The sequence below is a fragment of the Nicotiana attenuata genome, unplaced genomic scaffold (assembly GCF_001879085.1).
Source record: "Nicotiana attenuata strain UT unplaced genomic scaffold, NIATTr2, whole genome shotgun sequence".
NCBI classification, from domain to species: Eukaryota; Viridiplantae; Streptophyta; class Magnoliopsida; order Solanales; family Solanaceae; genus Nicotiana; species Nicotiana attenuata.
Genome location: NW_017671796.1, coordinates 142,899 through 168,121, shown reverse-complemented (window position 1 = coordinate 168,121; position 25,223 = coordinate 142,899). Strand labels below are relative to the sequence as shown.

The following is a 25,223-nucleotide window of genomic DNA, read 5'->3' as shown; positions in this document are numbered from 1 at the left end:
GATTTTAAATTTATCATATTATATTTGATCTCTAACTCCATAAATACAATCTCGCGAATAGCATTATATTAATCATATTCCAAATAGTCAAACTAGTAAAGGATTACCTCAATATCTGATTTCTTTCCACGACTGCAAAATTGGAAAGGAATGAACTACTTGCCAATGTTTGATGCTATCATAAATCTCCACTCACAAAATTAGAAAGTACTTAAAAGTTTTTTTCTTTTATATAAGACATGCATGATTATAAGAAGCCAAACACAAGCAAAATTGAACAGTTTCTAGGCATGATATTTTCACAAATCAAGGCTATCTTTTTGTTATGCATCTTCTTCTTTTGCTTTTTCACAAGCACAATGTAATATATTTCCTGGGCAAAAGTATGAGATTTATGTATGGAATGCCCTCCCAAATAACTCCTCTATACTATGGGTACATTGTGCATCTGTAGACAATGATATAGGGTACCATAATATTGTTCCAACAACCAATATCAAAAAAGGGCAACTCGGTGCACAAATAATTCCGCGCTCACATAGGGTCTGGAGGAAGAGCTGCGCCCCAAGGGGTTGCGATGTAGGCAACCTACGCTGATACAAGTATTAATGGTTGATTCCACTGCTCGAACCCATGACCTATAAATCACACAGAGACAATTTGACCGTTGCTCTAAGGCTACCCTTCAACCAATATCAATTGATCATTTCAAGTCAATTGGTCTAAAACTATGTTTTTTTGCCATTTTTGGTGGAAATCTAAGGAAAAAGCTTTTGAGGTATTCAATGATAAAGTACATGTGTTAAGGATGCACTTAGTCCTGCCCGTGCAACTGTTTGTCAATGGACTGTCAAGGAAGATGGTATTTATTTGACTGATGGTCAAGGTGTAGGTTACAAATATGTTAATTGGTAAAAGACAATAGTTTATTTGTTCGTTATAGTTCATACAATTAGAATGCAAGTGACTTGTTAATAATGGCTACACATAACAAAATTACAGAAGTACAGTATCTACATAAATTCATCCAGTGCTAAAACGTCTAAAATCAGTATACTGAGTTGTTTTCTTCTACTTTCTATCATCTGCCTTTCCGCTTCTTTTGTGTTCCTGCACAATCCGCGCAAAACCATTTTCCCTTTGGCTGTTCTTTGAGGCCAACGCAGCCGTAGTGGAACCACTCTATTTTGCACTGTTGAAGCAATCATCAAATTTTTAGCAAATGTTCAATCTAATCAAGTTTAAAAAGATCATTTGATAAAACTTGGCTGAGTACATACATTAGGATTGTCGCAAGCAACCATTTCACCGTAGCTAACTTGATTGCAGAAACAATATGTTGGTTCATTCGGATCAACAGGTAGATCCAAATCCATTCCACTTGGTGTTGCTGCTGCTGCTGCAGTGGCTGTAGCTGCCGCTGCTGTTGCAAGACGTGTTCTGCAGAAGAAATTATTCCCTTTAACACAAGTTGTCTGTACTACACAAGGACAGATGATATAGTCACCCGACATTTTATCATTCAGGCCACATAAACTGAACCTTAATGGTGAAAAATGTGGAAACTTGGAAAACTAACACCACTAGTGAATTAAGCTGGTTCAGTGCCCAAGGGAAGCCATTTTGTCCAAGCTAATGCATCAAACAGTTTGTTCTGCTTACACTTAATAAATCTGCATCTTTTAGAATGTTTCCCTTTCTAGTTTCTGCAGTAAAAGACCTGACATGACTTTTTGTATTAATTTACTCCAATGTGAATACTGCTTTTTCAACTAATTTCTCACATCTTGTAGAAAACAAAAAGAAACCCTGGTCAATTTCTCACTTCCCAATAAAATATTATTTCATATAAAATAAAATAAAAACTGAAACTTGTTTCATGATTAGTGACAAAACACAGTGTTCAATAGAAATTCACAGTAACACACTCTTGGACAACCAACATTCGGAATAAAAATCTACTATTACAAACTCAAAATCATAGAAAACTCATTCCGACTTATAAAAGGTAGGAATTATAATCCCAAGAGTTGCACCCAGGGCTTTGGTTTAACTGTAAAGGCAGTACAACATGGATGTGCGGTAAGGAAGAACTTTCTAACCGAGGAAAGCGATTGGCTGGTTTTAAGAGCAAGCTTGAATGTCATGAGCTTGAAACCTAGTTGTTAAAATAAGTTTAATATTCAAGTAGAGAATGGTAGGGGGTCAGGTCCATTGCCCACTATGTTTTGAAACTAAAATAATGGATTTCTCTACATTGTAATCCCAAAGAGGTTAAACACAGTTGTTCCTCTGTCAACTTAGGAACTCCCTCACTTAAATCAAGAAAGGCCTCAAAAGAAATATAATCACATTCAATGATTATCATATACAATTAGAGGATGAACAGACTAATCCCCTTAACCACTTCCTCGAAAAACTAGCAAACCCGAGTAGAAGCTATGGCAACCACACGTGAAATAACTTGAGTTGGAACGGCAGGTGAATTTTTGGACAAATGTTGAATAAGCTAAAAAGTCAGTTTTTACTCTTGAGAAGCACCAGAAAAAGGTTTCTTAAGCCACCTATATGCAATAATTATTCTATAAATTATTTTATTGCTTATAGAATAATTTAAACAGTTCCGGTAATCGTTACCTCAGTTGAAAGAAAATTTAAAACACTAAAATCAATACGATCTTGGTTAAGATGAACACTATCTCAAGAAAGATTACAGGATTTGGATACAGTCAATCAAAAAAGAAATTGATTATAATAAACAAAAATTCATTACTTTACATTTTAAGAAGTTAAAAGGATAAACTCCAAATAAAATATACAAAAAGTTTATTGAACAAACTTAAGGCCTCTTTCGATTTTGGCTTTAGGCCACATAGTCTATAGGGTCGCCGCCCCTGCAAGTGGTGTAGGAAGTGACTTTGAGACATCGCTGAACATTTACAGTATCTCAAGCAGAAGGAGATGACAAGCAGAAGAAGGGTACGAACGGGAGAATTTCATTGGGACGTAAGGGTTAGTAAGAACCTTCAGGACTAAGAAGTAGTTGGATTGCAAGACCTGGTTGAAATATCTTGCAAGCGAAGTACAATGGCAAAGTAGGCATCTAAGCCAGCAGCCAGTAGGCCGATGTTACATTGGTCTTTACAAAAAGTCGTAGAGGCCCTGAACACCATATGAAAATAGAAAAAGAAACTTGTCTAGAATTGGATGGTGAATAACATAAATGAAAGCTCCTAATAAGGAGTTTAGGTTACATGAAATAGGGAAATTTAAGCTGAAGAAATAAAGAAAGTTCAGGCTAAAGTTTCCTAAGTAAAGAAAGTTTAGGCTAAGAAAATTTCCTGAATACTAAATTCCAAATTATGAGACAACCAAATACAATAAACCATACTATTAACCGAGATATATTCTAACTTTTAGCAACATTGGTCTCTTGACTTTCAACACATAATCAATTTATTCTTTTAGATGATTGAGGCTTCTAATTAGATTTCCATTTCAAATAGGAAATGATACTAATAAAATAAATAAAGAATAAGCATCCACAAAGTCCAATTAGCATTAGAAATGGTGAAACATGGGGATCATTCCGTTGGGTGGCTATTTAGATCAATACTGCAGGAAAAATGTAATAAGCGTAGGAATAAGATAGAGATATATCACTTACTTCTTACGCCCTCCCTTACCCTCACCAGACCTTCCAGATTTGCCATTATTTTCAACAGTGCTAGCAGGAGTTCCAGTAACAACAGCAACATCTCTTTCTGCATAAAAGAGAATCCATAAAGAGAAAGTTGTTCAACAGTCAATGAAACGAGTAAATTTGGATACTGTTCTTGGTGAAGAGATGAGGAAGCTGTTACAAACATACCTCTCCGGAGCTCTTCGTCAAATTTTTTCAAGTACTGATCGAGCTGCTGAATGTGAGCGTCTACCTGTTGCAAGAATTTCTCACTAATTGCCATAAAGAGTTAATTGATGACAGAATAATCAACAAAACCCAACTCTTATCACACCTCAATTCCAAACCACACAATGATCACTTGATTGAAAAAAATAAACAATAGTGCATGCCAGAAGTGAAGCAATATGTGCACAACCAATCATTTACTCCTTTTCGTTGTATCAGTTTGTATTCATGCCAGATATCTGTTCAATTAACACCTGCAAAATCTTGCCTTAGGCCATATATTGGAGCATATTTTCAAGGAAGCTTAGATCTCAAAAATAGTCGGGATTCAGCAATCAAAACTAAGTTCACGTATGGGGTGATCAATAAAAATTTAACAGAAGCTGCTTAGACATAGCCCTTGGAATTCATACAATTTATTTTAGGACATGATATTATGATCAGAATCATGATCATTTTAGTGTGTCCTTTATAATGCCAAAATTGGAAAAATTGCTCTATCCACCATACAATCAAACAGGGACTTTTTCATAATTGCTATTCAGAATGACTGTCTGTTTAATGCCGTAATCTTTCTCTTTTGTTATTCAGGAACAAAGGGAATTTAGACAAAAACTTTCTTCTACAGGTAAAAAATGAACAAAATGCTTCAAAGATTAACACACTCACAAAACCATTTCTACATTTTATCCAATTCAAGCATCAAGAGAATAACCACTTGATCATCCTTGTCCAACTTAACAAGGACGCTAAAAATAGGAGAATGACCAATTGAGCTTAGAGCAATTGCTCCTAGAATAATTGAACTGAAGGAACTGTGACTATTGAAGGAAACAGTTTGTTTGATGTAGAAAGAGGATGCAGTTCCCAGATACCTACCAGATCATATGCCTGAGAAGCTAATGCAACTTTCTCATCAGCAATCCTGATTGCATGCTTTTGCTCATCCAATGCATCATCAGAGAATTTGATAAGTGAAGAGTCTGGTGTCACGTTACCAGCCTTAATACGCTGTATCATATCCTCTATTTCTTTCTCACAACGTTGCTCATTTTGCCTCTGGACTCCTGTTCAGGGGAAAACAAAAGCACTTTCTTGGTAATAATGCCATACACTAGGCAGCGAAGAAACAACATACACCACTAACCTACTGTGCTCGTGTCGGGCTACTAACACAGCAATGCTAAATACTACTGAGAATCTTACAAAATCACCCTATATTCCCTTCTCCAATCAGGAGTATACTTATGATCATCTTTGCATTCTAAAACAGAACGAAGGGGTGATATGGCTAATTGCTGAACCAGTTGAAAACTGGCAATCAGAAAACCAAAACATTACTACCACTGAAGCTTCTACTAAACTAGGTAATTGCAGTAGTAGACATTTCATCAGATATAGTGGAAAGGGACTCCATGAAACGCTACAATAAGCTGCCTGTCAGCAATGTGCCAAAGATGGCTCCTTATTCCACTTAAAATACATAAAGTTTCCAGATTCAGAATGCTAGTGGATTATCAATGGACTCAATATTGAATAAGTGTACTTAATTAAGCACAATACAATGGAAATTTGGAAAGCAACTAAATTGCATAAGAGAACTTTTATAGTCCAATTAAATATAAAGCTTTGCACTATAAGTAATACCTTGCAGACTTTTATCTAAATCACGCAATAAGGCATATTTCCTCCGTAAATGGTTCGGAAGAGCTTCTATATCTGAGACAATGTCATCAATATAGCAACTTGTTAGAATTCAATGCAGAATTACACAGAGGAACTAATTCATCTATAATGAACAATGCATCACACTTGCATAGACAATACTGAAAATCATGCTCGAAACTAGAATAGGTTCAGCTTTTCGCCTCGCTTAGGAAGCCTTTCAATTCAGGCCACCAGAACAGTAAGGCATGAATCATATCACTAATGGGTTCTGTCATAAAGTGGGCAACACTAAATAATAACTACTTCACTTAGTTATAACTTTTTATCCCAGTTCCTTTTTATATATAATTATTTTATTGTGTCAATAGTTTATTAATTTTTTATGACTGTGGTGTCCACCCCAGCTTGTGCACACCTCGACTATTCTACTATGTACCTGCTACCTTCCACCAAGACAAGTTGCGTCTAAAGTTATTATTCTATAATTACTTTTTAATTTTTAGAATTTTTTTCTCCGCGCTATATTTACGCCTTGCACATACAGCCCCAACAGACCTTAGCAGTATATATGCTTAAGTTATTTGGAAAACTAAATTTATCAATCCAAATTATTGTCCTTATTTACACATAGGAAATCCATAGTAACATTAATAAAAAATTGTTTAATCTGAAAAAAATGGAAACCTCTACAGTAAAGAAAAAAAACGATATATTCGATTAATCTATAAAACAGAAATAGGAACAGATAAATTATAAAAAACGGTATGGTAAATGAAACTTTAAAAAATAAAATTCAGACTTACTGGCTTGAAATTCATCGATGAATGACATTTTCCGGAGAAACTTTATATTTTAGAGGAAAATGTGAAGATTCTGTTAATTGCATGAGAATCTTCCCGCCAGCGACGATTTGTTCGTTTTGAGTTTCAAGCCCTAATATAGGATCCGATTCCGATTAATACTAGGACATTTATGCCCCTAAGTTTCTTTATTTTTACTTTGGGGTAGTTTCACCTATAGTCCTCATGGGATTTCTAGAATTTGTAAATCTGCCCCCTATGGAATTTTTATGTTCAAGAAAAAATTGTGTTTTTTCTAAAATTGGGGGTTTTGTTTGTAATGATTAATGAATCACTAGTATATTTGGTATTTTTCCTTACTTAATTTTCTTAAGAGTTTTTTTCTTTTATTATATGGAGAGAAGGGCGAAGGGGAGGGAAATGGGGAAAGATCATTTTAGCCCGCAATCACAACTATTTATTTTTTGTAGTCGCAAAAGTGTATAGAATTTATATATCTTTTATATATAATATATAGAAATTTATATATATACAAAATATATATATATATATATATATATATATATATATATATTTTAAGAACGATTATATAGTGTCATTTTTCGGAAGGAATTCGTCGATGAAGAATTGAACCTCCACCCACGAGGTGGAAGTTTGGGCAGCCCGCCAAGGATGTCCTAATCCTTCTAAGATTTTTGTTTTTATATTGTTCACTAGTTACGTACCCGCGCGATGCGCTGATCATTTTAAAGGGAAAAACAACAGAGGAATATATTATAAACGGATGTATATTGCTACAGAAGTACTTGGCTTTAAACGGATTAGTCCACATGAAAAAGTAGAAATTTTTGCCTCAAGTTATAATCAGAAAAAATAAAGGACAGTTAAACACATATGTAATTCACAGTAATTAAGACATCACCTTTTATTGTGTTGTACTTTGGATCAGAAGTATATGTTGCCTTTATTGCTCCGGTTGAATCCACCCCCAACCACACATACAAAGTTGCATAAAGGATGGCAACACCCATTACATCCATTCCAACGACTACCAATGCTGAAAATCTACCGGCATGAACAACTATGTACATTCGAAAGATCTCAAGTCATTTATACAACAAAGGACCTTAGTGTCGCTCCTGTTGAAATTATGTTGAGAAGTGAACAAAAGAGCCTGCAAAGCTTCTCGAGCTACACTTGATACTTGAACAATAGCATGTATTTACATTTGTACCTAGCAACATCAGAACATTGAGCAATGGAAGAAAAGTAGAGACAGTGATATAAGGTCCAATGTCTGTATTTTTGTTTGTTGCAGGAAAATGAAGAAGAAGAAGAAGAAATTCTTAGGTTTATTCATACTACATCTAATACAGGAGAATTATCGTATTCTTAAGAAATCAAGCAACCAATAAAGACATGCTCAAGGTTTCACCTCTAATCAAGGGTTTAATGCAAAAATAAATTGCATAAATTCTCGACTTCCTTGTGGATAAAATCAACAATCAACTCTTGAGAGAATTAATAAAAAGTAACTAAACTCCGTCATCCTATTCTTACGGCTAGAACTCGCTATGGTAGTTCCTTCCATTGGCAACCTCTCCACAGAATGAGCATCAAGTGCTATACCACATATTAAAAATAGTCAATAAAGAGAACAACAACAACAACAACCCAGTAAAAATCTCACAAGTGGGGTGTGGGGAGGGTAGAGTGTACGCGGACCTTGCCCCTACCTCGGGGTAGAGAGGCTGTTTCTGAAAGACCCTCGGCTCAAGAAGAAGAAAAGAAACAATAGACAATAGATCCGTGACAACAACAGAAGCCAGAAAAATAAAATGATATCAGCATCGTAAGAAATACAAAATAAATATAAAAGCAATAACAATAACTAGTACTAAAGTCATAGGAAAAAGTGTGGCAGCTACCCAACTGTGCAACTCCTCTGCCTATTTTTCCCTTCCTGTAAGTTCCCCGGCTAAACTGTTCATTCATTCTTGACAAAAAGAAGATTTGAACCCAGTACTTATACCAATTTTAATAAGTAATAATATAAATATAAGTGTCCCAAATTAAGCTGAGAACCATGGGGAGAAAGAAGGGGGGAAAAATCATGTGCAACAATACATTCTGCACCCCAATGATAAACAGTCCTCTTTCCAGTAGATTTTATATTCATTTATTACATTTATACCATAACAATTTCTTCTTGTTTATAACAGATACATGGATTTGGTCCATGCTCAGCTGATTACACAGATAATAACCTAAACACTGTCGAAGTACAAAAGGCGCTTAATGTCAGAGATATATCCCATTCCTGAGAGAGAGAACATGTATAAAATAATATAACATACAAAAAAGAACACGATGAAATAATTAAAAACTCACCCAAGTATATTAAAAAATAAACTTTACTTACGCCGATTCTTTTCCGTCATCCTCGATAAATACACTTTCTCAAATAATAGAATTTTTTAATCCACTAAAACTAATTAAAGTATAAAATAAAAAGCTTATTGCATCATTCGTCATATTATTAAAATTGTTCAAAGCTTCAAAGTACTGCTGATGATAGGCTATAATTACGTATTTTAGTCGATTATTACACTCTAATTTACTGCACTTTAGTTGAGTTTGCACTTTAATCGCTAGTATTTTGCACTAACGGTGTGTTTTATGCCTTGTAGGAGTGATTCCGAGCTATATAGATGTTATGGAATGAATTCAAGTGATTTGGAGCTTTGAAGTCTGAGTAAAATTCCAAGAAATTAAGCCGGGATCGTATTCGGGGATCAACGGATGATAGAGCAACAAAACGGAGAATCGAGTAGGCATATTGCGCACTGTCTAGTAAAATGCACATAACTTTTTGCTCAGAATTCCATTTGGGCTCCACAATATATGGTTGGAAAGCTAACTCAAAGGGCTACAACTTTCATGTTTTACATTTTTGAAAATTCTGAACAGAACAGGGTGAAAAACACGGTCGAAACTGCAACCGCGGAACTGACCGCGGCAGAAAATCAGAGAGCTTGTCTGGCCGCGGTCCTACCGCGTTTTGGCCGCGGCCGCGCCGCTCCAGGCCTCAAAAAGAAGTCCTATTTCGTCCGGGACAAGGTTATTTCGGCCCTACACTATTCCAACTTGTATAAAAGGGGTCCTAAACCTATTTTGAAGAGGGGGAGACACTACTTTAGGGTTAGACAACACCCTTGGAGGCAAGAACACGCTAGGAGCAAGGAGGAAGATTTAACTACGAGTTTTTCCCCTTCTTCTTCCTATTTTATTGTTGGTTATGAATTGGAGTATTGTGTTTTCACATACTTTTATGAATAGCTAATTTATTATCTAGAGTTTTGATGGAACCTTTTGGGGATGAATTGGTTGTTATATTAATATAGTTTTGAGTTAGTTGTTAATCTCTATTTGTTCAACTACGTTTTGATTTTGGTTAATTGAAAGGATCCTCAATTAGCGTTCCTATTTATTATGTATCTGTTTGAGAGAGAGTGCATATTTAGGTAGTTGTTTGAACAACATCACTCCCGAAGTATAGGCGAGAGTCATAACCGAGAGTTTAGAGGTTGGATTAGAGATAACGATACCTCGGGTGCAATCTAAGTGAACTGTAATGTGAATCTAGCTAGCGTAGCTTGAGAGAGTGCGTCTAGTAAATTATCATAATTGCTTGAGAGAGATTTATGATAGCTGGAGGGTTCATGATTGATAGAGGCAACTAAGTCAAAGCTATAAGAAACATACAACTAATGAAATCAACAATTGGGGAAATCATAACTCTAGACCTTCTTAATTTAGTCTCCAAACCTTTGTCTCGTTAGTTGATAATTTTACCATTTTATAGTATTTGTTGGTTAATTAGTTAGATATAAAAATCTTAATATTATAATTTAGAAATTGTTCAAACTTGTCTTCTTGGTGATATTAAACAGATACAACTAAGCCTTAGTTCTCTGTGGGATTCGACTCCGGACTTTTAGACCGGATTATATTTGCAGGGACCGTTTATCCTTTTTAGGACTAGAGTTGGGCGTGATCAATCATTACAACTAAATACTATTGTACTTAGCTTAAGCTTTTGGCTTAGCAAAATCAATGTGATTTATCTGTGACATACATCACGTAGTTATGCTTTCTTATGCAATTATAGAGAAATCGAGACAAATTTGCCAAGCAAAAAAACATAACTTACACCGTTTGCTTTGATCTTTGTCCTCTTTTAGAGTTTTATAGCCATGAGAAATTCCTTTTCTTTTTCACTTTGATAGCTCATTTTATTGCTTATTTCCAATTTTAGGTTCATGCTAGTACTCATGTTGGTAAGACCCAATATTCATATTAACGTTTGCATCAAATGTTGCGTCTCACACAAGGTGTAGCACTCAATGACACAGAAAGTGCTGATCTTCATACTCCATCTCGGACCAAAGTAGCCAATGACGTAGCTCAATATCGCACACAAATTTTGCACCACTTGGTTCCCTTTGCAGCACAATGACACAAAAAATTGAGCTTCACATTGGAGTTTATAATTTTTTGTGAGTTTTATCCACGTACAAAATTATTGACTCGATTTACCAGCTATACAAGAAAATGCATAAAACCCCAAAATTGCTACTAATAATAACAGAAGTGTGATGGTATGGTTGTCATACTTGGATACTCTTCTTCTTCTTCATCTTCTATATTAATTTGCGGTTGCTCTATTATGTGTAAAATTTGTGAGCGGATATATTGATCTAAGCCTAATAATTTCTTTCTTAAATTCAAAATGTTAGATTTAGATAGTCACATCAAAGTATGATGTTAATACTTGATGGTAAATCAATATTTCCTAGAAACATACCTCGTATGACATTGCAGCCTCTATTTCTAGTGAGAGAATTGCACTAATTATTGCCAGTAATCTTAACATTGTAGTTTAATTTTAACTGGCAAATAAAAATAAAAGGAAAGAAACTAAAAAGCAACCTTGTAATTACATAGTGTAACTATCACCAATTCTCACCTTCCCCTTGAGAATTTAAGAGTGTAATTACACCCCTGCAATTACACTCAATTTCATGCTAACCAAGTAATTACTTGGTCAAACAAACATGCCAAATTGTATAATTACACCAATTACACCCAAATTCAATCCCTAGGTGGCTTTCCAAACAGGCTCTAAGTAAAAATCAACCTTATAAAGTGCAATAAAATGTAGTAAAATTGTTCTACTAGTAAAATCTATTAGCATGCATGTGAAGTTCGACATGGTAAGATTCTTGATCTCATAAATGTTTAAATCCGATATTATAATGGTGTTTCTTAAAAGAAAAACATTAAAAATAGATTTTGATAATAATATCGAATCTTTTATTCCCAAAAGCTTTTTTTTTCGATATATGTACTAGATTGTACATAACTTGAGGAACAAAAAAATAAAGAAATAATCTTTCAATAATTTCATGTTTCTCATTGCGTTCTTGTTTTTTGGTGGGCGATATACATACGAGACAGAACAAATTCAAAAGGTTTTATTGTATTTCTCCGTAAGTTTACAATTCTAATCAGTTTCATCAATTCTGTTCTTTTTATTTCGTCGGTTCATTTGTATTCTCTTCCGAACACATTAGCAGCTATAGCAGATCAAGAAATGTAATAAATAGAAAAAAGGAGCAAAAATTTAGTATTTTCTTATATCTTGTGCTCTAGTGAGATGAAACTTCTCTTGACCCTTTAAATATTTATTATTTTCTTATATTGGAACCTACCTTGTAGTTCTTTTTATTTTCATTCGGTGTACAGTTTTGTATTGGGGAAACTATCAGCTATGTTCATTTATAAGTAGCTCATTACAAAAATTGTCCAATTGATAAAATATTACTAATATTAGCCAAATTAGCCAATTAGCTATTTGTAGCAAAAAAATATCAAATTTTTGCTTTGTTTTGAGTGGGTGTTATTAGAATAGATTGGGCACAACTTAAGGAGCTTGAATCTCAGTTTTGGGATGATTTGGTGAAGTTTTGAGGTGGTTTGAACTAAAAATTCGAAGTAAAAGCTGAACATGAAAAAAAATTATATGTGTATCACACTGTGTATCATTTGTGTATTACATATGTATCATATTGTATCAATTGTGTATCACATGTATACTTGTGTGTGAGATACATGCGTGATACCTGTTTGATACATGTGTCGCAGAAGACTTTTTTGAACTCGATTTAATTACGAATTTTGATACAAAACCAGTCCAAATCACCTCCAATCTTCCACAAATTTTGTATATTGACTTATCTATATATTTTCAAAGAATTTCAACTATACCCATTGAAAAAGTTCCTTTTTTGTTTAGATTTTTGGAATATTGTATAGATTTTTGTATTTCATCACCTTATTTGCTACCCCGTCCATGAAATTTTCTTTCCGTCTTGTATCTAATGTTGCTAATCACGCTTAAAAATATGGAAGGTGATTTTTTCATGTGATTCTTTGAGAGAAAGAACCCTATTATTTGATTTTTCAATTTTTGTTGGCTAGTTTTGGTAAGTCTATGACTAATGGCTGGAGGTTAGTAAGTTGAGATTTATTTGGGACATTTGTGTAAGTTTCCCTTTATATTGCCGACTAATTTGAATCCGTGCCTAGCAAGGCCCATTAGTTGAGAAAACGCTTTCTACTATGATTTTTTTTTTTTAATTTTATAATTCAAATCTAAAATCTCTAACTAAGGATGAAAGCATACCATAACCCTTGGCGGTGGTCTAGTGACTCAGATCTCCTTGTAACATGTATTGTTTTCTCGTGTGTTGAGTAGTTTGTACTTTGTAGTATAAGTAGGGGGAGTCAGACGTTGGCTGCCCCTAGGAGTGGCAAACGGGCAGGTTAGATCGGATATGGTTCGGGTCGAAAACGGGTAACGAAAAAATGGATAAATTATCCGACCCGACCAATATTTAATACGATAAAAAACGTATTAACTGTATGGCTTCTTGAATATGATCATTTTTTAGAGAATTCCTAGTCTCCCAAACTTGAGGAACCCCCAATTTGAGGCTTTACAAATGTAAATGTTAAACTCATTGGTTATCCATTTTCTAAAGGGATTTTTTTTCTTCCTATACAATATTTGAAACTTATTTACCAAAATTGTCCTAGTTTTGTATATTACCCACCCTAAACAAGGATTACTTACAAATTATATACAATCCATCATTAGTGTCTTAAATTAGGGGATTTAGTTACATCCTTTTCCTTTTTTCTCTCCTCTCCTCTTTCCTCAATGCCGCGTCTCTCATCAATTTTTCTTTCTTTCTTCATCACTCTATCTCACTGTCTTTCTCTCTCAATGAGGTATGCCTAAAAGTTGTCTTCTGCCAATCAACCTATTGAAGTAACCTCCAGTATGTCACTGGTTTGCCCTTTTCTCTTTTACATTGCTACCCACTAAGTATGAAACTTTAACAGTGCAAGAATGTTATTGAATTGAAAGTTGTGACACTTCGGTTTGTATTGTGCTCTCTCGCAAATCGGATTATCCTGCAATTTGATGTCTTTTTCAAGAGATGAATTCAGCACCTAATAAGAAGGTCGTAGGAATTGAAGATTCGAACACCAATCTATCATAAAGCTTTGAATTCGATTTTGTGTTTTCAAAAACCATTATTTGTTTGGATTGGGTGTTGTTGCAAACGATTTGGGAATATTGTTTGGAGTTTATATCTCAATTTTGAGGGTGTTTGTGAAGATTAGACTTGGTTTTGGTTGAATTTCATATTGAAGAAGAAGAAGAAGAAGAAGAAGAAGAAGAAGAAGAACACATGACATATAATATACTTACGAAATTGTAGTAAAGTTGTAGTATAATTGTATGTAAATTTATTCTGTGGTAGTATTTTTTATTTGAATGTTGTATTAAAGTTGAAAAATAGTTGTATAATGTATGAATCGTCGTATAAAATTTGTATTTAAGTTATCAATACTATCTTTTTACATAAAGTTGTTGATATGTATCAAAATTTGTCCAAAGATTTTACGAGGCTAATAACTATCATGCAGGGCCAGTAAAGTATTCTGCTTCACTTGATTGGTTAACTTACCCAATACACTAATCTATCACAAATTAATGAGACCTATTTAAATCAGCACTAAAATAGATACATTGTACTTACAATTAATATTATAAAATTTGATGGTACAACAACATACAAATTTAAAAACAAATTCCTTACAAAGTTAATGCAAATTGATATATCTACAACAACATACATACTAAAAATAAATTTCATATAACTAATTATAGAGTGTACACTTATTTAAAACTTATCTACAGCTTTCATACATTATTTTTACCCAGTTAAAATACATCTACAACATCGTACAACTTAAATACAATTTTATACAATATATCTTTTGTATATTTTGTATCTGATTTGAATATATTTTGTATGTGGTGTATGTTTCTTCCTCTCTAAAATTCCAATCAAAACCTTCTCTCTTAATACAATTTTGATACATATCAACAATTTATGTAAAAAGATAGTATTGATAACTTGAATACAAATTTTATACAACGATTTATACATTATACAACTATTTTTCAAATTTCATACCATATTGAAATAACACAATATATATATATATATATATATATATATATATATATATATATATATATTTGATCTCCATTATTGACATCTATTATCATCTCTCTTATTCACTTTAAGCTGGTAAGTTCACGAAAATATGGACTACTAGTTTTACCAAATATAATACGGTATGAATATTCATTAGCATCATTTAACAAAAAATCTATTTTCCAATTAATTAAGTCGCTTTTCTCTCAATACTCGAGTATCTGACCAAGAATACTGATCAATGTAACTTCTTTGTTGGTACATTTTGTTACCTTCTAATAAAGCTTTGCCTTTTCGTCCTCTTATTAAGTATCTTGATGAATAGAAAATCATTTTACCAAAAAAGAAAAAGAAAAAACTTTACTTTAATTTTTTTTTTTGGCCCATAGGGTAATTCAAGTGGTAATGGCTGAGGGAATTGTGACTTAAGTTACAGATTCAATTAACTATGACAGGCGAATTAAACTAAGTATGGTATTTAAGTGAAAAAGGGTTGAGGATAAGACAAGTTATTCCCGAGTTTTAAAAGCCGCGGTTGGTCCTAAGAGAGGATTTCGTTGTTGTTTTTTAATGCTGCGAAACATAATATTCATGACTAACAGTTTTGGTGTACAAATAACAATTTTTTCAAGTGATTTTTTTATTTCCTCCTCTTCCACTCAACAACAGTGGAATTAATATCTTAATATCATAAGCAGATCTCGATGAATGAAGCAATAAAGAAAGCGGACTCAACGCTGAACCTGAAGATACCGTGGTTCTTGCTAGATGATTTATTTGCTAAGTATTTTTTATGGATAAATAACAGGCCAGCTTTATATTTAATAATATTAGATTCGAGAATATAATCAGAGTACTCCAACTTTGATCTCAGTAGGAAATTAAGTACAATTTTGTCTAAACTTCGAAAATTAGATTTGTTCTTGTAAATACTAATTCAACGGATATTGCAATGGAGTTTGTCTGTAATTTTGTGTTAATTAGGTTGCTTGTTTGTTAGATCCATTGTTATTAATGTATATAATCTCTTCCAGCTTAGATAATTTTGCTCCAAGTGGCGATCACTACACATGTGATAATTATGTCTCTGATGTGACTATTATATTCCAATTCATCATTTTCTTCGTTTAAGCTGTAACGCTCGTGACGAAGGTTAGTACAACAAGGAGGCGGTCAAAGATAAAAGCATATACAATGTATTTTACTATCTTTCTTTCTTTTTCAATCGGAATTTACAACTTGATATTATGAAATATTAATGTGGCAATTAATATATAGTTTCATTTTCAACAGAATAGATATACAAGGGAATTGAAGGGGTGAAGGTGACGTCAAGAAAGAAAGAAAAAGAAAAGGACAAGGATTGTTTTGATCTACTTGTTGTTATAAAGTTATCGTTCATGGGAGTTCATTATAAATTCCATGACAAGTTTGCAATGACATTTTCAAAAAAAAAAAATTTGCTGGTTTAAATTTCGTTGCATTTGATTATTTGATGTGCTTCAACATCAAATTAAGCACTTTGAAATATTGAATACAACTAGCTGACAAGGGACAGAAAGAAAAATTCGTGGTGTAAAAAGGTACATGAAATTTAGAAGTTTAATTTGAGTGACTTAAGGTCAAATGCCGTTGTTTTATTTTATGTTTGTCTTCTCTGTTTTTTGTGTATTTGGAGGGTATTGAGTTGTATTTTTGATTACAGTTAATTACATATGATAATTATAGCATAATGGCCCATATTAGATGAATTAATTTAGGAAAAGATAACCTTTCATGTTAATATTTCCTCTTGTATCTACCATTGTAGAGATGCCAATTAACGATCAAATGAGCAGTTTAAACAAAACAATGTAACTTTGTAAAATTTTCAATTCTTTAAATCTATTGAACATTTGAAATTAAATTTTGATAAGATTTTTTCTGTAATTGGTAGCTATTAAGGATATTTAAATATTTTTCACAATCTGGTAGTAACATATAAGATCAGAAATTATGTATAATATCTCATTTCGTGTTCAGCAAGTCATTACCCTAGTAGACTCTAACCAAATTGATTCCCCTATATATTGTCCCCACCTCGATCACCGGAATATCGCACTCACCTATTACTTCCCCTAATCTACTTCTCTCTCCTCACACTTTTCCTATTATCCTTCTCCCTTCTCTCTCTCGAGTTCTCACCCTATCTCTTCCAAAGAACAATGTTCCAGAAAAGAATTCTACTTTCACTCTTTGTTCTGTTTTACCTCAATCGAGGAATAAATTACTCATCCATGGTATAAATTGACATGGTATCAGAGCATAGATTCCTTCGATCCAGTTGTCTCAGTTGTCTCTTAGTCTAATAGAATTTTTCGATTCTGCCCTATCCCATTCTATTCATACAGTGTAACGGATGTGATCGTTGGACTATATTACCTCGATGGAGTTTACTGAGATTTTGTATATCAATCATTCCTATTATACTAAAAGTGGAAAGCTACCAATATTATAGTTGAATTACCAAAACAATCATGTAAAATTGATGGACTCATTTTATGCTTTCAAGCATCAAATAACTCTTCTGCGTTAAAGTACAAATATGTAATATTTTAGATGCTGGGTTTTAAAGTCTTAATTTGGGATGATCAGAAAATTTATTATGGTTGCGTCAACGATAAAAGCAAATAGAATGTATGTTACTATCTTCCTTTCTTTTTTAATTGGGGTTTACAACTTGATATTATAAAATATTAATGTGGCAATTAATATATAGTTTCATTTTCAACATAATTGATATTCAGGGGATTTGTAGGGGCGAAGGTGACGTCAAGAAAGAAAGAAAAAGAAAAGGACAAGGATTGTCTTGATCTACTTATTGCTATAAAGTCATCGTTCATGAGAGTTCATTCATTCCATAACAAGTTTGCAATTACATTTTCAAAAAATTTCTTTTGCTGGTTTAAATTTCGTTGCATTTGATTATTTGATGTGCTTCAACATCAAATTAAGCACTTTAAAATCTTGAATACAACTAGCTGACAAGTGACAGAAAGAAAAATTCATGGTGTGAAAAGGTATACGAAATTTAAAAGTTTCATTTGAGTGACTTAAGGTCAAATGTCGTTTTATTTTATGTTTGTCTTCTCTGTTTTATGTGTATTTGGAGGGTATTGAGTTGCATTTATGTTTACAGTTAATTACATATGACAATTGTAGCATAACAACATATTAGATGAATTAATTTAGGAAATGATAATCTTTCCTGTTCATATTTCCTATTGTATCTAGCTTTGTACTGATGCCAATTAACGATCAAATGAGCAGTTTAAAAAAAATGATGTAGCTTTGTTAAATTTTCAATTCACTAAATTTACTGAACATTTGAAATTAAATTCTGATAAGATTTTTCCTGTAATTGCTAGCTATTAAGGACATTTAAATATTTTTCACAATCTGGTAATATATAAGACCACAAATTATGTATAATATCTCATTTCGTGCTCAGCAATTCATTACCTTAGTAGACTCTAACCACACTGATTCCCCTATATATAGACCCCACCTCGATCACCGAAATATCGCACTCGCCTATTACTTCTCCTAATCCACTTCTCTCTCCTCACGTTTTTCTTATTATCCTTCTCTCCCTTTTCTCTCTCTCTCTCTCTCTCTCTCTCTCTCTCTCTCTCTCTCTCTCTCTCTCGGGTTCTCACCCTATCTCTTCCAAAGAACAATGTTCCAGAAAAGAATTCTACTTTAACTCTTTGTTCTGTTTTACCTCAATCGAGGAATAAATTACTCATCCATGGTGTAAATTGACATGGTATCAGAGCACAGATGCCTTCGATCCATTCATCTCAGTTGTCTTTTAGTCTAATAGAGTTTTTCGATTCTGCCCTAATCCCATTCTATTTATACAGTGTAAGGGATGTGTTCCTTGGACTATGTTACCTCGATGGTGTTTGCTGAGATTTTATATATCATATAATGCCTATTATACTAAAAGTGGAAAGCTACCAACATTAATGTTGAATACCAAATAATCATGTAAAATTGATGGACTCATTCTATGCTTTCAAGCATCAAATAACTCTTCTGCATTCAAGTACAAATATGTAATATTTTAGATGTTGGGTTTTAAATTCTTAATTTGACATGATCAGAAAAATTTATTATGGTTGCGTCAACGATAAAAGCATATACAATGTATGTTACTATCTTTCTTTCTTTTTTAATTGGGATTTACAACTTGATTATGAAATATTAATGTGGCAATTAATATATAGTTTCATTTTCAACATAATAGATGTACAAGAGACTTGAAGGGGCGAAGGTGACGCCAAGAAAGAAAGGAAAAGAAAAGGACAAGGATTGTTTTGATCTACTTATTGCTATAAAGTCATTGTTCATGGAAGTTCATTCATTCCATAACAAGTTTGCAATGACATTTTAAAAAAATCTCTTTTGGTGGTTTAATTTTCATTGCATTTGATTATTTGATGTGTTTCAACATCAAATTAAGCACTTTGAAATCTTGAATACAACTAGCTGACAAGTGACAAAAAGAAAAATTCGTGGTGTACAAAGGTACAACAAATTTAGAAGTTTCATTTGAGTAACTTAAGGTCAAATGCCGTCGTCTTATTTTATGTGTGTCTACTCTGTTTTTTGTGTATTTGGAGGGTATTGAGTTGTATTTTTGTTTACAGTTAATTACATATGACAATTGTAGCATAACGACATATTAGATGAATTAATTTAGGAAAAGATAACCTTTCTCTTAGTCTAATAGAGTTTTTCGATTATGCCCTAATCCCAATCTATTCATACAATGTAACAGATGTGTTTCTTGGTCTATGTTACCTCGATGGAGTTTGCTGAGATTTTGTATATCATATCATTCCTATTATACTAAAAGTGGAAAGCTACCAACATTAAGGTTGAATTACCAAAATAATCATGTAAAATTGATGGACTAATTCTATGCTTTCAAGAATCAAATAACTCTTCTGCGTTAAAGTATAAATATGTAATATTTTAGATGCTGGGTTTTAAAGTCTTAAGAAATGATCAGAAAATTTATTATGGTTGCATCAATGATAAAAGCATATACAATGTATGGTACTATCTTTCTTTCTTTTTTAACTGGGATTTACAACTTGATATTATGAAATATTAATGAGGCAATTAATATATAGTTTTATTTTCAACATAATATATGTACAAGGGAATTGAATGGGCGAAGGTGACGTCATGAAAGAAAGGAAAAGAAAAGGACAAGGATTGTTTTGATCTACTTATTGCAATAAAGTCATCGTTCGAGGGAGTTCATTCATTCCATAACAAGTTTGCAATGACATTTTAAAAAAAAACTTCTTTTGCTGGTTTAAATTTCATTGCATTTGATTATTTGATGTGCTTCAACATCAAATTAAGTACTTTGAAATCTTGAATACAACTAGCTGACAAGTGACAGAAAGAAAAATTCGTGGTGTCAAAAGGTACATGAAATTTAGAAGTTTCATTTGAGTGACTTAAGGTCAAATGCCATATTTTTTGTCTTTTCTGTTTTTTGTGTATTTGGAGGGTATTGAGCTATATTTTTGTTTACAGTTAATTACATATGACAATTTTAGCATAACGACATATTAGATGAATTAATTTAGGAAAAGATAACCTTTCATGTTAATATTTCCTCTTGTATCTAGCATTGTAGAGATGCCAATTAACGATCAAATGAGCAGTTTAAACAAAACGATGTAGCTTTGTAAAATTTTCAATTCAATAAATTTACTGAATATTTGAAATTAAATTTTGATAAGATTTTTTCTGTAATTGGTAGCTATTAGAGACATTTAAATATTTTTCACAATCTGGTAATATATAAGACCAGAAATTATGTATAATATCTTATTTCATGCTCAGAAATTCATTACCCTAGTAGACTCTAACCACACTGATTCCCCTATATATAGACCCCACCTCGATCACCGAAATATCGCACTCGCCTATTACTTCTCCTAATCCACTTCTCTCTCCTCACGTTTTTCTTATTATCCTTCTCTCCCTTCTCTCTCTTCTCTCGAGTTCTCACCCTATCTCTTCCAAAGAACAATGTTCTAGAAAAGAATTCTACTTTCACTCTTGATTCTGTTTTACCTCAATCGAGGAAAAAATTACTCATCCATGGCGTAAATTGACATGGTATCAGAGCACAGATGCCTTCGTTCCAGTCGTCTCAGTTGTCTGTTAGTCTAATAGAGTTTTTCGATTCTACCCTTATCCCATTCTATTCATACAATGTATGTGCCTTATTTCACCCTCGATCTAGGTTTTGCTTCTCATCTTCAATTTGACTGTCTATTCCTTCAAATTCGATATGGCTGTTATCGATTAAAGCGATGCAACCGGTACTATTGTAAATGTCGAAACTGTCGCTAATTCTAGAATTGATCCTAGTGATCCTCTCTACTTATATCCTTCAGAAAATCCTAGAGCTATGTTAGTANATATATATATATATATATATATATATATATATATATATATATATATATATATCACTACACCAGAATACAATTATACTACAACTTTACTTCAATTTCGTAAGTATATTTGTCACGACCCCAAATACCCCAGTCGTGATGGCGCCTATCACAGTACTAGGCCAGCCGAAACAACACGATCCACATGGAAGTTCTTTTGCAAAATGTACTCTTTTTCTAAACAGATTTAAGTCTCAATTCTTTCATTTTTAAATATCAAGAGAAATACGCAGAAGCAAGTACGAAAATACAATCAACACAGCCCGAATCTGGTGTCACTAGTCATGAGCCACTAAGTACAACTCAACACTGTCTACTTAATAAAAATTAAGTCTGAAATATAAAGAATTAGGATAGGAAGGAGAAGGGCAGGGCTGCGAACGTCGTGCAGCTACATTGCTAACTCCGGAAAAATACACAGTAGCTGCTGAAAGCTCAGAAATACCTGAATCTGCACACAAGATACAGGGAGTAATGTGAGTACGCCAACTTAGTAAGTAATAAAAGTAAATAAAGACTGAGCAGTCAGAAATCACGCAATCCATGTCATAGCACCACAGCGAGTGCAGTATGTTTCCAAAACAGGATTCAAATCAAATCATCTCGTTAAACTCCAATTTCAGTAAAATCCTTTAAAAAATAACTTTCTAACAGTTTCAACAAAGGTTCGATGTAGTTTATAGTGAAAGTGATGAAAATCGTAATCGGCCCCTCGGGCAAGAATAAATCAAAACAACCCTTCTGGCAGACCCCTCGGTCATTCATATACATCACATAACATGAAAATCTCAATGTAAATAACAAAAACCAAATCAGTAATTTAATTTCAAATATCTCGTAAAAATTCCAGTTTCAATGAAAGTTGTTCAAAATATTTGTTTAACATTTTCAATAGAGGCTCAGTATAAAGATGAGTGAAAACAGTAATTTCATAAAAACAAGCCCCTCAGGCAAAGCATCACTCGTATACATGTATATGTAGCCCCTCGGGCAAGCCTCTCAGTCACTCATGACTCAACTCTCATCAGTTAGTGCTCACACTCAGCACTCACGCACAATAGGTACCATATAATAACCGTTGCGGCGTGCAACCCGATCTATATATATAGTCGACTGCGCTCACTGGGGGTGTGCAGACTCCGGAGGGGCTCCTACATCCCAAGCGCTATATCGCTGCGGCGTGCAGCCCGATCCAATAGCTGTATAATATCGTTTGCGGCGTGCAGCCCGATCCATAAATATAATCGCTGCGGCGTGCAGCCCGATCCATAAATATATATAATATCCTCACCACCAAGCCCTCGGCCTCTCTCAATCATCAACCTCACAATCAGGCCCTCGGCCTCTCTCTCAGTCATGAACCTCACAATCAGGCCCTCGGCCTCTCTCTCGGTCATCAACCTCACAATCAGGCCCTCGGCCTCTCTCTCAGCCATCAACCTCACAAGCCACTCGAACTATCAGTAAAATAGGGCGTTCAGCCCAAAATATTATTTTTTGTATCAAAACTGAGTAAATAAGGCTGAATTATTAAATCAGTAAAACACAGCATGACTGAGTACAAATATTAAGTCAAAACAGTGAGGAATAGTAGTAAAAAGTCCCATAAGGGTCCAAACAGTTGGCACGAGGCCCAAATATGGCATTCAGCTCAAAACATGATAATACTTTCCAAAATACAATAGTATCAAATAGTTTTCAATCAAATACGCGACTCAATAGTTGTACGAGACGGACCAAGTCACAATCCCCAACGGTGCACGACCCCACGCTCGTCATCTAGCGTGTGTGTCACCTCAAATTAGCACAAAGATGTGAAATCCGGGGTTTCATACCCTCAGGACAACATTTACAATCATTACTTACCTCAAACAGGACGAAAATCTCCACCGCGATGCCCTTGTCTCTCGACTCGGCCTCAGATCACCTCGAATCTATCCAAAATCAGAATCATATCATCAGTACATGCCAAAGGGACAAAGCCCACACGAAAATTATCAAATTAAACTCAAAATCCAGAAATTGGCCAAACCCGACCCCCGGGCCCACGTCTGGGAATCCGATAAAAATCACATCAATGGAATCCTTATCCTCCCACGAGTCCATACATACCAAGAACATCAAAATCGGACCACAAATGGCCCCTCAAATCCCCAATTTACACTCTCCAATGTCAAGCCCTAATTCCCCAATTTTAGGCTTTAAATCCCACTAATTTCATGTCTAATTAGTTAGAAATCATCATAGAATCGAGTATTAATTTCAAAAATCTTACCTCCAAGTGTTTCCCTTCGAATCCCTCTTCAATCCCTCTCAAAAAGCTTCAAAACCGCTCAACAATGGTTAAAAATGGCCGAAAAAACGGGAAGATGGCCTTATATACATTCTGCCCAGAAATTTTTTCCTTAACCGCGATCGCGGAAATTTTCTCGCGATCGCGAAGCACAAAAAGGACTGCCCCTCATATCAACCTTACGCGATCGCGAAAAAACACACGCGATCACGAAGCACTGCCTAGCCAACTCACGCGATCGCATAGAACAATACTTCCCACTTCTCACCAGCTCACTTTCCTCTACGCGAACGCGACATTGCCTACGCGTTCGCGAAGCACAACATCACAAGCGTGCGCGATCGCGATCTCAACTTTGCGATCGCATAGAACAATTTCCACCTCTGCCCAACTAAGCCTACGCGATCGCGGACTCCTCCTCGCGATCGCGAAGAATAAATCTTCTGCAACAGAAAACCAGCAAAATCTGCTAACTCTTTAAGTCCAAATATATTCCATTGAGCATCCGAAACACACCCGAGGCCCTCGGGACCTCAACTAAACATGCCAACACATCCCATAGCATCATTCAAACTTGTTCCAACCATCGGAACACTCAAAACAACGCCAAAACGTCAAATCACCCTTGGATTCAAGCCTAAGGATTCCAAAACTTCCAAATTCCTAATTCGATCAAAAAGTCTATCAAACCTCGTCCGAATGACCTGAAATTTTGCACACACGTAACAAATGACACAACGGAGCTACTACAACTTCCGAAATTCCATTCCGACACTGATATCAAAATTTCCACTACCAACCGGAAAACGCCAAAATTCCAATTTCGCCAATTCAAGCCTAAATCTACCATGGACCTCCAAAATACATTCCGAACGCGCTCCTAAGTCCAAAATCACCCGACGGAGCTAACCCAGTCATAAAAATCCAATTCCGAGATCGAATACTAAGAAGTCAAAACTTGGTCAAACCTTCCAAATTTAAAGCTTCAAACTAAGAATTGTTCTTCCAAATCTATTCCGATTATCCTGAAAACCAAAACCAACGATTTACATGATTCATAATACATCACAAGGGGCTAGCCATGCCCGAGAACTAGCGAGCGATGTGAAAATGCTCAAAAATTACCGGTCGGGTCGTTACAATATTGTATGTCATGTGTTCTCCTTCTTCGAGTTTCAATCTTAAATTCAGCCAAAATCAAGTCTAATCTTCACCAAACACCTTCAAAATTGAGATATATACTCTAAACAATATTCCCAATTGTTTGCAACAATACCAATCCAAACAAATAATAGTTTTTGAAAATCCAAATTTTAATTTAAAGCTTTTTAATGGCTGTCAATGGTGGAGAGTCAAGCACCTTCAAAATTTATTGATTGACAA

General features: G+C 34.2%; 1 protein-coding gene across 1 annotated transcript; it reads right to left on the bottom strand.

Moving 5' to 3' along the window:
• Positions 1-850: 850 nt before the first annotated feature.
• Positions 851-6,653, bottom strand: LOC109210272 (PHD finger protein ING1). Its single transcript, XM_019373670.1, has 7 exons — positions 6,382-6,653; positions 5,558-5,629; positions 4,790-4,977; positions 3,872-3,935; positions 3,668-3,764; positions 1,281-1,440; positions 851-1,192 (listed from the first exon to the last, which is right to left on the bottom strand). Exons 1-7 carry the CDS (start codon positions 6,407-6,409, stop codon positions 1,082-1,084), a joined length of 720 nt encoding a protein of 239 aa, XP_019229215.1. The 5' UTR covers positions 6,410-6,653; the 3' UTR covers positions 851-1,081.
• Positions 6,654-25,223: the final 18,570 nt, after the last annotated feature.

What these genes read in the sequence shown, in the direction of transcription:
- LOC109210272 (XM_019373670.1), bottom strand. Translation starts at nt 6,409, where the DNA reads ATGTCATTCATCGATGAATTTCAAGCCA. An exon ending in TTTAGATAAAAGTCTGCAAG is followed by an intron (nt 4,978 to 5,557) that starts GTATTACTTATA and finishes TCCCCTGAACAG; the next exon opens with GAGTCCAGAGGCAAAATGAG. An exon ending in GGTAAGGGAGGGCGTAAGAA is followed by an intron (nt 1,441 to 3,667) that starts GTAAGTGATATA and finishes TTTCTTCTGCAG; the next exon opens with AACACGTCTTGCAACAGCAG.